Genomic DNA, 16575 nt, shown 5'->3' on the forward strand with positions numbered 1-16575 from the left:
TTAAAAAATTTTTTTCTTTGCACATAAAAATGCTCATCCTGTAGTAAGGGTAAAATGGGACGATCTTCTTGTATCATCATATAATAATCTTAAGAATTTACTTCTGCATATGAATAACAATTGAATATTTGGGAATATACAGATCACACAATTTTCTTCCTTGTTTTATTATCTTATACTTGTGAACTTAATATGTTAAAGAGTTGTGGCCTGTTAGCTTATGTTATCACTAATACTCCATACAAATCCCCTACCTGACGTCATGTGTTTAGTGGTTGGGCAACCACTAAATGAATTAATTTATGAATTAATTCATGAAGAAAATTAATTACTGGAAGTAATAAAAATTAAAAGTATTAATGGACAATTCTGCGAAAATAGCCTAGAATTCACCTAATATTTTCAGACTTAAGAAATCTCTATAAAATGTGGACATGTCAAAGAGGCTATACCTGGTTACCTCAGAAGCTGCAGCACCAATACTTAACAAAACTGCAGGAAGAGGTTCTGGGACCAGCAGAACCCTCTTTAATGCTAACGCTTGCCCAAGCACTAGACACATGACGTCAGATAGGTGATTTGTATGGAGTATTAGAGATAACACAACACTCAACTTCCTGAGAGTTACAAAGTGCTACTTACATGGAGAGAAGAGATACTGAGTAGTTAAGTGGTGTTAGTATAGAGCAGCAGAGTCCAACCTGGTTCATATTATTTATAGAGAACATTCTCAGCTCAAGTGCTGAAAAAAAATTGGTCCAGAAAGGCAGAATTAAAACCAGTGCAAGATTTACAAACTCCATCATGTTCAAATATACAAGTAGTAAGGATAAAACACAAATAAACATTACTTTTTTATTAAAATAACCAAAGTGCTCAAACTGAAACTTACCTGTTAGCAATTCTTTTATGAGTCTGATTTTATTTTTTAAAGGCCTTAAACATGCATTCAGGATAAAAATAAATAAAAGTGCTAAAGTTTTAAGAAACCATATGCTAAGTTAGTATGTTACCTATATTTTATTGGACCAATCAATATTTTTTAAGAGGTGGAATACTTTCTGGCTTAAATATTTATACATCTCACTAAAAATACTAGCCTGTAGCACAGAACATCCATATAAAAACAATGCCATTAAAAAAAAAAAAAAGGAATCCATAAACTCTAGGTTGAATATATTTTACCCAGACTCCCTTCCCATTATCCTTTAGAAAAACCAGAGAATCCTTCCAACCTGCACCATCTGCCCAGCAGGGTAATAAAAGAACTCTGACTGCTAAGTACTAAAATAAAATATTATATATGATACTTCCCTAGTTATCCACGAGTTTCTTCTTTCAGCAAATGTCAGTGTAAGATGACTTCTTTTACAATTTCCACAGTGTCAATATATTCCAATAATAAATTTATTCATTTTTTCACACATAATTAATATAAAACATCACTTCTCTAAAGAAATTTAAAATATACATTCAAAGTAACCAAGTTCTATTCTTCAAAAGAAGCCCTTGATCCACTTTCTTCTGAGTTCACTTCTCCATAAGACCGGCCCTCAAGGACTCCTGGAGTCTAGCGATGTTGGCATCCAGCGCTGCGAGGCCATTCCGGAAGTCTTGCTCGTCACGAGACGTGAATGTTGAGAAAGAAGAGATGCTCCAGTCAGATGTCAGGTCCGAATGTAAAAAGCTACTGTCGGAGACAGCACTGCTTTTCGCTTGAAAGCGGCTGCTCTGACAAGTGGAGGGGCCGTGACACAAGGCCTGTTCCTGTGGCTCCTCCGTGGCCGCGGGGATCTTGCAGATGGCTTCCTTTATTTTTTTGAGGAGCTGCTTGTCCTCTATGTCAGCCGTTCTGGCAAGTTTCTCAGGTGCATCTTCTGCTTCCTTTCTGGAAGAAGAACAAACTCCGGGTGCGCACAATTTCTTTTCTTTTTCAGAGACAAGTCCACTGTTGCTGATCAGCTTTGGCGGAGCTACGCTGACCTGTGGCTGGGGGGATAACCTCTTAGACAGTGCTGCCTTCCTTTCAGAAGTGCTTCTAGCAAATGGAATGTAAATTGTATTATCCAGATTACACTCATCTTCTATTAAAGTCGTCCTTTCGCTCTCCTCACCAGAATCCTGTTTGGGAAGGGTAGACAAGATTCCAGAGGCAGGTACTTCCTCTCCACTCCCAGGGTCACCATGCCGAGCGCCTTTGGACGGCAGAACGTTCTCGTAGGGACTATCTGGCACTGTGTTCTCCTCACTCTTCATTGTAGAAAGCGGCTGTGGATGTGTAAAAGAGGGATCTGCTTCTAACTTATTTAGGTAGCTCATTATGGAAGTGTGAGCTGGGATTGGGTCATGTTGAGGCTGTTTTTCATAAATGTTCAGAAGTGATTTGGTCAGATTATTCCCAGGCTTGCAGCGAGCAGTGTCCATACTAAGATCTGACAGAAGCTTTGCCATACTGCTCTGTAAAGTTCTGTTAAGAAGAATTTAGTACACTAATTATTTTTTCACCCATTTCTTTCATTTATTTATATATACCTCATCTTTAAAAAGAGGATTGGAGGCAAGTGTCTGGTTCTTAATATGGAGAAAAGCAACTAAAAGCACAAAATCAAAGAATACTCTCAGGAAAGAACAAATTAAAATAACAAATGATGAAAGATCTTGGTTTGCATCAAATCTAATATTATTATATCTAAAATATTAAAAGCAGAGGCTCGGAAATTTTTCTCTCTTAAGGTATAGAGAGGCTTTATTCTTGAGCAATATTGCAAAATGTTAAATATACTACTCATTTGATAGTGGATTTTGTCAGTAATTAAGTTATTTCTCTTTACCCAAAATATATATGCAAAGGACACTGGAACAATACTGGAAAAAAAGCATGGTTCGAATATCATCTGGCATAAATAGGTATAAGCAACAGCTAAGTACCAGGAAAAGTGTGATGTAAGGAAAACCACACAAGATTTGAAGTCAGACAGAAATGGAATCAAATCCTAGTGTTATCACTAGCTCTTGGGCAAGTCACTCAACCTTTCTGAATCTCAAGTTTCTCAATTGCAAAATGAAGATACCTACTTCAGAATTACAATGAACATTAAATATGATAAAATAGTAAAACCTAAGGGTGAAGTGCTTAGCACAGTTTCACGCTAAATGGGTGTTCATTTAATGGCAGCTTTTATTACTAGTCTTATCAAAGCCATTTTATACCAAGCTTTAGTCTATTTGAATTCAATCACATAAGTTCTTACACATTGATAAGAAAAAGAAACGCACTAATTTAAAAAAGAGACAAAGGACATCAACAGGTAATTTTAAAAGACTGCAACTAGCCAATGAGAATGTTTTAAAAGTTCAACTTTTAATCAGCCAAATTCAAATTTTTAAAATGTGACTATTTTTGCCTATCAAATTAACAGTAAAATAAGCCCTTGTGAGAGAAGCTGAGAGAGGCAGGTACTACTGGTATAGCTCTCTGGAGAGCACACTGGCAATACATCAGAAAATTTGTATGTCCCACACCTTTTGACTCACCAATTTGCACTTCTAGGAATTTATCCTACTGATAAATCTATTCTACACAAGAGGCTGGACCCAAAGATATAATTTGCAATAAAAAATAGACAGGCTTAATATTTTTATCTTCAAATACAGTGAACTGATTTAGCTAAATTATGGTATAACTGCACCACAGCCATTTACAGTCCTGTTGTAAAGAACATTGATGGGGAAATGTGTGTTATATAAGGTTAAATTAAAAAGAGCAGGCCATAAGTAACATGCATACAATAGTATTTTTGTAAAAGCAATCACACACATCCAAATAATATACCAAAAGGAAATGTTTATACTGAACAGTTAGCAGTGATTATACCTCTGGATGTAGAATGAGTGATTTTTTTTCCTATGAAAGAAAAAAATTATTTTTTTCCAACTTGGCTTACACCGTAATTTTAAATATGTTCTATTTTGAGTCCTGATTGTTGTTCAAATGGCAATGGCTCCTGCTATCTTTTCTCATAATTCTTCCAAGAAGCTAATGAGCTATTATTAAAAGACAAAAAATACACTATAGGTACATATCTTTAAAGGAATGCTATAATAAATAATGACCCATTAATTAATTCGATCGGAACTGCATACTGAAGTTTTATTTTTTGAAAAGGAAGACATGTTGAGCTCTCTTTCTAGACTTAAAAACACTATTTTGCTATGGACAAAATCAGTGATAAAGAAAGGAAGGAAGGGACAATGACATCAATAGCAGCTTAATCTATGAAAATTAAAGATTCTGATGTATAAACAAAATGTGACTCACCATTGTTTCTGAAATTAAAAGAAAAATCTCTAATTAAAGAGATGAGAATATGCCAACATTTTAAAGGTAGCAACGCGAGCATCTAAAGAGCTACAAAATGGATATATCTGTGTTCGTATTACTTGGGGTACAGCTAAACATGTTGACTTTTAATGCCTAGAAAATTAGAACATTTCATAAGATAGACAAGGTTCTTTCTTGGCTAGTTATAAAAATATACTAATTTACATAAATTTCAGCACTTGGAAGAGTGCTCTTAGAAGCTATTAGAAGATTTACTATTTCTTTACTGAAAATATATTCATTTCCCCACATTTTTAATGGTTTTATATGTATTGTGGTAAAATCTAAAAAAAATGATAAATACATATTTCAAAATTATTGAAGTTCGGAGAAGGGACAGAGAGGTCATTTAGGATATTTGGTTAAACCTTGTATGTGTATCTTCTAGTTCCAGTATTCCTCCCCAATAGTCGGAGAAAGGCATTCAGAAATTTTGTGAATTCTCTCTTCCAAGAGATTATTTAAAACACACATACAAAAGACATACACCTATCTAACTGAGGTAGAGTACTATAGGGAAGAGGGCTGGGGTAGATGAATGTGAAGATTTATCTGTACTGTCGGATGTTGCTGCTTTACCTTCTAACGTCAAAGTCAAAGTAAAGTGGTGACGGTAGCCCAGCTATAGGATAGTACTGCAGACGTTCCTAGTGAATTGACTGCATAGGGTATCACCAAACATATCAATAATATTATAAATCACCAACGTGGGTGAATTTAGATACAATTAAGCTCAAAGACAGGTCTGTTGTTTTGTTTTGCTTTTTTAATTTAAAGGACAAAACAAAAATTGCCATTAATGGGTATATGTACTTGCATTTTGAGGCTGTTACTCAATTTTCAGAAAATGTAGGGGTATTATTACCCCTTATAAGACACTGTGCTAAGCTAGCCCACTAATGATTCCATAATCATTCAAAGAGTCTAATGGGTGAGCTAGCAATCATGAGGAAGGATTTATGCCAGCATAAAAATAAGAGGTCCTTGACAACAATGGAAAAAAGCTGACAGGAAAATTCTTGAGTCTTAAAAAAAAGAGAACAAAACATCTATGTCTAATAGGTCAGACATAGTCTGTTTAAGAGTAGATAAAATACAAGAAATAATGAGCTTTTTCAGTTCCAATGCTTCTAGGTTAGGATAAATGTTAAGAAAAGGCTCCAGTTACAAGCGAATGCTTTTTCATTCCTAATAAACACTGGAAAAGGCAGACTGTGTGTTATTTTGAAAGAATGAGCAGACACAAAGGTATCTTCTACAAAGGTAGAAAAATCTCTCAATAATGGGTCATCTTCTCTCAGAGAGAAGCTGTCCTTTTCAAAACAGCAAACAAGGCTAAAGAGGGACTCTGAAAAATTGGCTCAAGTCCCAGCTCAGGCACCAACTAGCTGTGAAAATCAGGTTAAGTTCCTTCATTTCTTTGGGCTTGTATTTATGCTAACTTCTAGAATAATTATACTATTACATATTCTGAAAACTGTTCTTACATTTTTGTTAATTTTCTTTGCAAATGCACCACACATGTTAAAGTTCTTAGTCCAGTTTATTATTTTAAAAAAAGATGTACCTTCCTACATAAATAATCAGTGCACTAGAATAAGCTTTTTGCTTCATGATGTGGATATTTAGCAATTAAAATGTTTAAATATTTTTGTTTGTGTTTTACACATATAGGTATATTTGGAACGTAGTATACAATAAATGTTTGTTAAATAAATGAATCAACAAATGAATCCATCCATTTATCCATCCATATCCCAGGTAGAAAAATGCTAAGGTTTACGTAGAGTACATTAGGCATGGAGTTATTACCAGGAATAAACTATTCTATTACAGCTAAGGCCATGACATGTGCAAGAGTGAAAGAAAACATGGCTAGGAATTAAGAGATGTGAGCTGTAGTCCCAGCTCTGTTATTCAATTTGTATTAATATTTAATTTCCATGGTCCCAGTTTCCCCATCTATGAAAATGCAGTTATTAAAATCTTCCCTCCGTAGACAGGGGAGAGAGGACTTTTTTTTTTTTTATAAGTCAAAGTACTTTATAAATAAAAGATAACATCAGCTTCTGATTTCATGCCCATAAAGGAGCCGGATTTTGTGGTATGAAGAGAAAAACTGAGAAGAAGAGAAAACTCCCAGGGAACCAGATTCTCTGCTTCACTCTCTGTTTGAGGGTGAGAACCAAGCCCCTCGCTCCCAGTGACACTGAAGCAACCGCGCATGGACCTACACCATGCTCACTTGTGTCCTCTTTTTCTTTTCTAAATGGACTATATATCAATCCACTTTTTAAAAAGTTGGAGATTAAATTTATGTACTATAAAAGTCATCATCTAAAAGTGTACAACTTAGTGGGTTTTAGTATTTTCATAGAGTTGTACAATCATTACCTCTACCTAATTTCAGACATTTTCATCACCTTAAAAAGGAACTCTGTACCCATTAGCAGTTACACCCTAGTCTTCCCCTCTTTCCCCAGCCCCGGGCAACCACTAATCTACTTTTTGTTTCCATGGGATTGCCTACTCTGGACATTTCATATAAATGGAATCTGTACAGTAGGTAGCCTTCTGTCACTGGTTTCTTTTATCATAAATATTTGATAACAACAGAGTTTTCACCCCAAAAGTACTCCTCAGAAATGAGATGCTTTTTCTTTGGAAACCTTATAAAGGCATTCATAAGACAGCACATTTTCTCAATTATTTTACTTTAAATGAGAGTGGTATAGGACAACATTTTAGGAACTTTGACTAGAGCCTAATTAATAATAACACTACACGAATACAAGAAGTGTCTCTGCTTTTCCTATTGTTCAATAAAGTTTGAATGAAATTATTCTTTGAAATATGAAAGTGGATGGAAAGCAATATTTCTATGCTAACATAACTTCTATAAAGTCATTTCAAATGTTTACAAAACTAAATTAATAAACTAAATATTATATATATTACTATTTCATCTATTTTTTTCCTAAAAGTTTATAATTAAAAATGGATCTTCTCATTTAAAATACAAAGGAGACTGTTTTATATTCAAAATAATTTTATATTTAGAGCTATGAACTTCCAGGATCACTCAAAGGCACAGTCAAATTTGAATATGCAAGCCTAAAATAACTGACTTCTGGGATTCTAAAAAGTAGTTAAAAATCCAAATCTTAGCAAATGTCTCAAGAGAAAACTGAACTATGTAAGTGTGTATCATATAAAAATTGAGTAATGCACACCTGAAACTACTAATAAAAACAACTGAGTGAGGTGATTTTATTTATTTGAGTAAGGAGAACGAAGGGATCTTAGGGGTTGCTGCCACTTCCCTCATTTTACTGATGAAATGTGTGAGGATCAAAGAGTCTAAATGACTTACCCAAGATCATGTGATAGGAGGGCGTACTGTGCCAAGTGCTTATCCTGACATTTCTTAATCCCCCCATCAACCGTCCTCAACGTTACGGTTGAGGTTTAGACAGGTAAATAACTTGTTCAACGTCACATAGCTAATACATGGTAGAGCTGGGATTCCACTCGGGTCTCTCTAACTTCAGAGCCAGAGCGCTCTTAACCATTTTGCTAAACAAGTCTTCAGCTCCTCATCATAGCCCTTTTCCTGGAATCACATGATTTCAAAAAGCATTTAGCGAAGTTCGAAATTTCTAAACTAACTTAATTGGAGTAACAACAATAAAAATCATTAGAAATTAGCAAAAAATTGATAAAATAAGAGAAAAAGAAAGGGACAGCAGTTCTAAAATTATTTTGAAGCTTATAGATACATCTAATTAAAGGAACAAGTTATTCAAATAGCCAGTATTACCTGGTTAAGTCTCTCAGTCGAGTCACCTCGGCATCACGCTGACGTAATGTTATTCCCAATATCTGATTTTCCTTTTCAGCAGCTTCTAACTTAAACTGGGAGCTTTTCACATTGACTAAGGCTTCCTCCAATTCTAAAACGACAAACAAGTTTCACTTTCCTTACTCCTTTTTAAAAAATGTGACCGTAACTACAGTTCAAATACGTACCAATTTTTATTCTAGTTGTCTCAATGTCAAATTGCTGTTTATTATCAAGTATAGTTTGATCTTTCTCTTTAAATATATCAGCAAATTTTTTGTTTTCATCTTTCTGATTTTCAATCACTTTTAAAAGCTCTTCATTTTTACTCTGTAGTAATTCCTGGCTCTTCAATGACTCCTGTAATTGATTCTGCAGTGACTTATTCAATGATTGAAGAGAAAACACTGTAAGACAAAACAGATCAAATAATTACTTCCCCAATTTAAAAAGTACATACTTGAGATCTGTTTTTCAAAAAAGAAAAAGCTTAGAATTTATTGATTTCACTTAACAATTATGTGCTTGAGCACTTCTATGTTAATACTAAATGTATTTTGTAAAATTGTTTGGCAGAAGCTATGCCTTTCTTCTCCAATTGATATTTTGGGCATTAAAAAAAATTTTTTAAACCTTTTTTAATGCAAGAATAATACATGCACAAAATTTTTAAAAGTTCAAACACCACGAAAAACCAATGATTCTCTGTGAAGAATCTCTCTCCCATCCCACCTCCACGCCCCCCTCCCCCCCGAGATGATCACTATTAACTTTGGTATCTTTCTTGAAAACATTTTTGCAAGTAGTACATATTTAAACATAAATGAATCATACCACAGTATAGCCATAGTTTCTAACTTTGCCTTTTCCCCCATAAGATTTTATGTATCAGCCATATATCTATCACACTTTTTCTGACGGCTATAGAAGTATGTGATACCATTTTTTTAAACAACGCAGGCTTGAGTGAAGGCTTACTTTGTGTGAAGCACTGTAGTAGAATCGGGGCACACAATGGTGAACAACAGAGACATGGCCCACGCTCTCATGGAGCTGGTAACAAACAAGTGATTATAAACAGCAATAAATGCTCTCAAGGCAACAATAAGTAAATGCGTACAGAATAAAAAGAGATAAACTACTTAGAGTAAGAACCACTGATATCCCTACTTCCCATCTGGGCCTCTCTACCCCCCCTCCTCCGTACCCCCATCATTTATTCAGAGCAAAATTCCAGTGATCTTTTCCAAAATTATTCTGGTGAAGTTGAACCCTTTTATGAAGTGCATATTCTGTTGGTTGCTCATATTTTTCTTATTCCTTTGTAAGAGATACTTACATATTAAGAAAATTAAGCCTTTGTCATATCATGTTTGCCATTTTGTTGATGCATTTTGAATGTATTTATAATTTTGCTGTGCATAAAATGGAAAAAAAAATTTGGAGGGGCATATTTTATCAATCTTTTCCATTTGGGCATCTGAGTTTCTGTCAGGCTTAGGAAATGTTCTCCCAACCCCCCAAAAAAGTTCTCATCCTTCCCTCTAGTACTATTAGTTTTTTCTTTTTCTTTTTTTCTTTTACTTTAAGCTATGTGATCCCTGAGGACAATTTGGCAATAGCTGTCAAAATTCCAACTGTATATATCCATTGGCTCATCAATTCTGCTATAATCAATAAAAACATTTGCTCACACGTGCACAAAGACATATGTGTAGCACTGCTGGCATTGGGAAAATGGGGAAGTATCTAGATACCTATGAGGAGAGGACTTTAAATGCATAATCCTATAAGCAGAATATCCAAGTAGTCCTTAAATAGAAAGAAACATATTTATATATTTTGATGGAGAAAAATATCTACTACGTGTTAAGTAAATATAAGCTACAAAAGAGTACATACCATACAAATCTCATACAAATCTCATATATACATACATACATACATATATATATACATATATGTATATATATACACATACATATATATATATAAATCTCACTTCTACAAAAAGCAAAGTACTTACATAGTTCTATTAGTGCCTGTCACATGGTAGGTACTTAGTAACTATTTGTGAAATAAATCAATCATATAGCAACAGAAAATATGTGAAAAGAAATACAGCCTTTTTTTAAAAAAGGGGTGCATGGATTTTTTATTTTTCTATTCCTATATTACTTTAAATTTTAATAAGGAGTATTCCTATTTTTAAAATTTTTGATTAAAAAAACGTCCATTCAAGACAAAGTTATAATTAAGAAAGCTCAATTCTTTATCAATATTTCCAGAGCCACAAAGAATTTACCATCAATTCTTAAAGTTCTTTTACCTACATTCAAGGTTACATTCCCATGAACCAGATGCCTTTCGAGTTTTTTCTTGTTCTCTAAGTTGCTGGTTCAAAATTCTCAACTGCCTAAGGAAATAATAAAGATATATGAACATAAATACAAGAATCCCAACCTTATTTAACAGTGTACATTTGATAGTCTATTTAAACAGATAATGCAAATGGTGGCACCCAGGAGGACAGCAGAAGTCCATCTCAACCCTAAAACAGAAGACAAAAACCAAATAAAACCACACTATTATTTATAGGTCTGAGATAATTTTAAAAGATTGACGGGGACAGCATAAAACTTCTCCTCTCTAGGAAAAGGTGAACTTCTCTGATTTTAACTCTTTCCTTTTTTGTTCTCTTATCTTTTCAATCAATGATATCTTTGTTTTCCTATTTCTTTCATTCCTATCTCCTCTTGCTGTTTTCTTCCGCCTTGATTCTCTGTATTTTCTCTATACTATAGTAATGATCTCCTTTTTAAAAGATACGTCATAACTATGAACTAGAATACCTACAGGGACTGACTGCTATCTATCTGCTTAGTTTGTCACACACTGAAAAAAATTGGGAAATGCAAATCTATACTTCTAATAATTTCTTTATTAGATGGAAAAGTTAATGGTCTAATTTAAGAGAATAATAAACAGCAACTTTGCCCTACAATGAACTTCATAATATGTAGCTGCTTCACAAATAGAAACATACAAAAGGAACTAAAAAAAGTGTTTTCTTTAATTCTAAGAAGTTAATACTAAAAAAGGTTATCTCTGATATCAGTCCAGAATTACGTATCTGAAAATATTCTGCATTAAAGTATTTGTTTTTGTTACTGAATCTAAAACGATAGTGCCCTACCTTACATCATTTATATGTATTAATTCCAGATGGATTAAAGAGCTAAACATAAAATATGCAAACAAACCCAACTATACAAGCTTCATGTGGAAATCTACATAACCTTGAAGTAGAAAGGCATTCCTAAACAAGACTCAAAATTTAGCAACCATCAGGGGGAAAAAATGAAGGATTTCGCTATATGAAAATTTGAAACTTGTTCTAGAATTAACAATCTAGAAGAAAACAGTTTCTACATATATAAATGACAAAAGGTCCAAAACATTTAAAGAGCTCTTACAGAACAGTTAAGAAAGGCAGAAAAAAAGTGACCAAGGAGATAAATATGAGAACAGCCAAGATGGTGTAGATAAACATTGTGCCTGTTTCCTTCCATGAACACATTAAAATTACAACTAAATTATAGAACAATCAATGTGGAGAACCATCTGAAGTCTGGGAATATAAGTTTTATAACTAAGAATATAAAGAATAAGCCACGTCAAGATTGGTAGGAGGGGCAGAGACACAAAATGGGCTGGCCCAAAACCTCTGGGTGGTAGTTGAGAATCAGAAGGGATACCTCAGCTGAGGAGGTTCCCCCAGAGGAGTAAGAGATCCTAGCAACACATCAGGCTCCCCAGCCCAGAGTACTGGTGACAAGAAGAGGAGCCCCCACAACACCTGGCTGTGAGAAACAGTGGGGATTCTGATCATCCACATGGGATGAAAGGCTGCAGGAAATGCAGACATCTTCGGAAAGGACCCGCACACAGACTCACTCACTTAAAGGCCACTCACCCTGGAGTCTGGCAAAGGGAAAGTGACTTGGGGATCAGAGGCACTGGCCTCAGTGTGCTCTGAGACTTTTGCTGAGTATCTCCAGGCTCAGAACTGGGACCAAACCAGAATCTACATTAACCTGGTAATCACAACTCTTCCAACTCTAGTGACTCCCTGAAACCTTGCCTCACCCAATTTGTGTACTGCTAGAGGTTTTATTAGTGGCTGAACCTTAAGGGAGCTGGCAGGTGGCAGCGGGCTTCAGGGTGTCCTGGTTTTTTGCGAAGCTACCTCAGGCCAGGTACTGGTGGCAGACATCCTCAGTTTGCAGCACAGCCTCCTCACACATCTCCAGGTTTAGCACAGCCAGCAAACAACTGCAGACGACTTTGCAGCTCATACCGGGGTAGTCCCCAGCTACCAGTCACAGGTAGTGGGTGACCTGGGCCTGCACCGGAGCCCCTCCCAAGAGGCCCCAGAACCAACATACTTGGAGGTTGGCTTCAGACCACAGCAGAGTACCACCCAATTAGTCCCACAAGCAGCACACAGAAAGGGAGGTATCAACAGGCACCAGAGTCTACTGGAGGAGAATCCCACTCAGTGAGGGGATCCCCCAAGTACAGCAGCCCATAAGCTGAGAATGTGGCCAAACCCCACAGCCAATCAGCCTGAGGGCCAATCCCACCCACTGACGTGCCAATAGCACTCAAAGCTCAACTATAACAGGAGGGTACACACAACCCACAGAAGGACACTCCTGGAGCACGCAGAGCAGGTAACCAGGCAAACTGTGCCAGGGCCCCACAGGGCACCTACTACATATGCCCACCCAGTCAAGACTGGGAGACATAGCAGATCTACATAATATATAGAAACAAACATAGGGAGGCAGCCAAAATGAGGAAACAAATGTGTCCCAAATGAAAGAACAGGAGAAAACTCCAGAAAAAGAACTAAACAAAATGGAGGCAAGCAAACTACCACAGAGTTCAAAACCATGGTTATAAGGATGCTCAATGAACTTAGTGGGAACTTCAACAAAGAGATAGCAAGCATAAAAAAGGACATAGAAACCATAAAAAAGAACCAGTTAGAAATGAACAATACAATAACTGAAATGAAGAATTAACTAGAAGGAATCACCAGTAAACTAGGAGAAGCAGAAGACTGAATCAGTGATTTGGAAGACAAGGTAGCAGAAAACACCCAATTGGAACAGCAAAAAGAAAAAAAAAAATCCAAAAACATGAGGATAGTTTAAGAAACCTCTGGGACAACATCAAGCATAACAATATTTGCATCATAGGAGTACCAGAAGGAGAAGAGAGAAAGCAAGGGATTGAGAACATATTTGAAGAAATAATGACTGAAAACTTTCTTTACCTGGTGAAGGAATTAGACACACAAATCCAGGAAGCGTAGAGAGTCCCAAATGAGATGAACCCAAAAAGGCCCACACCAAGACCTATTATAATTAGAATGTCAAAGGTTAAAGACAAAGACAGAATCCTAAAAGCAGCAACAGAAAGGCAACTAGTAACTTATAAGGGAGCTCCCATAAGATTGTCAGCTGATTTCTCAACAGAAATGTTGCAGGCCAGAAGGGATTGGCAGCACATATACAAAGTGATGAAAAGACAGGATCTACGACCAAGACTACTCTACCCAGCAAGGCTATCATTTAAAATTGAAGGATGGATAAAGAGTTTCCCAGACAAGAAAAAGCTAAAGGAGTTCATCACCACCAAACCAGTATTACAAGGAATGTTACAGGGATTTCTTTAAGAGGGGATAAAAACAAAACAAAACAAAAAAAAAAACATCAAAATTATGAATAATAAAATGGCAATAGTTACATATCTATCAACAATTACTTTCAATGTAAATGGATTAAATTCTCCAATCAAAAGACATAGGAGGGATGAATGGATAGAAAACAAAACCCTTACAATGTGCTGCCTACAAGAGACTCACTTCAGATTGAAACACACACAGACTAAAAGAAAGAGATGGAAAAAGTTATTTCATGAAATGGAAATGGGGGAAAAAAAGCTGGAGTAGCAATACTTATACCAGACAAAATAGACTTCAAAACAAAGGCTATAACAAGAGGCAATGAACAACCCAGTAATCCCACTTTTGGGTATTTATCCTAAGAACCCAAATGCTACTAAGAGGTACGTGTGCATTCATACATGCATTGCTTTATAATGGCTAAAATGTGGAAGCAGCCTGGGTGTCCATTGATGGAAGAAAGGATAAAGAGTAGGTGGTACATATATACAATGGAATATTGTTCAGCCATAGAAAAGAGTTGATTCTTGTCACCTGCAGCGGCATGGATGGACCTGGAGAGTATTCTGGAGTAGAGTGCGAGACAGAGAAAGACAGATGCAATGTGATTTCGCTTTTATGTGGAATCTAAAGAACAAACGCATAGACAGAGGAAACATTTTGAAGGTTGCCAGAGGGGCGGGGGGTTGGGAGTGTGGGTGATAAAAGGGTGTGGGTGATTAAGAAGTACAAATGAGTTGTTACAATGTAGTCATGGGTACAGCATAAGGAATGTAGTCAATAATATTGTAATAACTATGTACGGTGTCAGATGGGTCCTAGATCTGTTGAGGTGATAGATAGGAGGGAGTTGGGGGCAGGGTAAAAAAGAAGGGATTAAGAAGTGCAAATTGGTAGTTAAAAAATAGTCATGAAGATGTAGAGTAAAGCATAGGGAACATAATAAATGATATAGTAATAACTATGCAAAGTGCCAGGTGGGTTACTAGACTAGTCAGGGGGATCACTCCTTAAATTATATAAATGTCTAACCACTGTGCTTTACACCTGAAATTAATATAAAATAATATTGAATGTCAACTGCAATTGAAAAATTAAAAAGAGGGGAAAAGGTGAAGGGGAATAAGAGGCCCAAATTTCCAGGAATAAAACAAGTAAGTCACAGGGATGCAGTGTACAGCATGAGGAATATAGTCAGTAATATTGTGATAACAGTACACTGTCAGATGGTTGCTGGACTTATCGTGGTGACCACTTCCTTAGGTACATAAATGTTGAATAACTATGGTGTACCCCTGAAACTAATATAATATTGTATGTTAGCTATATGTTTCATAAAAATCTTTTTTAAAAAGTGACCAAGGATAAGAATGGGCAATTCACATAACAAAACTGGCCTATAAGCATTTGAAAAATGCTTAGTCTCATTAGTATGAGGAAATGCAAGTTTAAAATGGGAGATAGTTTATGGCCATACTATTGGCAAAAATAAAAGGAAATAACATGATTTGTTGGTGAGAGCAATGTGATAAAGGGAAATGAATTATCTCAATTGAGGGAGTCTCTTGGTGTAGCCATTTTGGATGCCAATTTGGCAGTATCAAACAAAATGTAATTGTTCCAGCACTATTTACTGCAAATATGATTCTTTCCCCCATTGAATTTCTTAGGCATCTTTATCAAAAATCAGTTATCTATATGTGTCAGTTTGTTTCTCGATTCTTATTCTGTTTCAATTATCTATTTGTTGACCTTTACGCCAACACCATACTGTCTTGATTACTATAACTTTATGTCTTGGAATAGGATAATGGCAATTTTTCCCAAAATTGTTTTGGTTATTTTAGATTCTTTGAATTTCCATAAAAATTTATAATCACCTTTCTACAAATATGCCTGCTGGGGTTTTCACTGAAATTACATAGGATCTATAAATTGTTTTGGGGAAAACTGACGTCTAAACAGTAAGTCTTATAATCAATGTATCTGGTTTATCTCTCACTTATATATCATAAGGTCTTCTTTAATTTCTCTCAGCAGTGTTTTGCAGTTTTCAGTGTATAGGTCCTATACACATCTTTTACAATTTATCCCTAAACTTCATATTTTTTGATGCTAATATAAATCATATTGACTTTAAATTGCACTTCAAATTGTTCATTGCTAATACACACAAATATAATTGCCTTTTGTATACTGATCTCATATCTTTCAACCTTGCTAAGCTCATTTATTAATTCTAGTAGCCTTTTTGTAGATTCCGTAGGATTTTCTACAGAGACTATCACGTCATCAGCGAATAAGTCAGTTTTACTTCTTTTGTTTCCAATGTGAATGGCTTCTATTTCTTTTTTTGCCTTATTGCACTAGTTAGACCGTCTAGCACAATACTGAACAGAATAATTATTATTTGCTGGATATCATTCAGACATTTTTCTAGCATAGACAGAAAAATTAGCTAAGCAGAATTTAAAACAATGGAATGACATTACAAATGCTATTTAAAAATATTTTGTATTGAGTTTAGGATTACATGATTTTTAACTGAAGGAAAAGTAACAAGTGAAACGAGAACTCATTAATGAACTTTAGGCAAAT

The 16575-nt window shown here is 35.5% G+C and overlaps 1 protein-coding gene across 2 annotated transcripts in view; it reads right to left on the reverse strand.

Moving 5' to 3' along the window:
• Positions 1–1005: 1005 nt before the first annotated feature.
• The window catches only part of CCDC14 (coiled-coil domain containing 14), a 38963-nt gene continuing 23393 nt past the window's right edge, over positions 1006–16575 (reverse strand). For both annotated transcript variants that reach the window (XM_081066727.1, XM_081066728.1), the window contains 4 exons: positions 10556–10638; positions 8411–8629; positions 8202–8334; positions 1006–2467 (listed from right to left, as the gene is read on the reverse strand). In XM_081066727.1, the coding sequence (XP_080922853.1) occupies positions 1531–2467; positions 8202–8334; positions 8411–8629; positions 10556–10638 (1372 nt within the window). In that variant the 3' untranslated portion in view covers positions 1006–1530. The remainder of the gene's footprint in view (positions 2468–8201; positions 8335–8410; positions 8630–10555; positions 10639–16575) is intronic.

This window comes from Rhinolophus hipposideros (genome assembly GCF_964194185.1).
Source record: "Rhinolophus hipposideros genome assembly, chromosome: 2".
NCBI lineage: Eukaryota > Metazoa > Chordata > Mammalia > Chiroptera > Rhinolophidae > Rhinolophus > Rhinolophus hipposideros.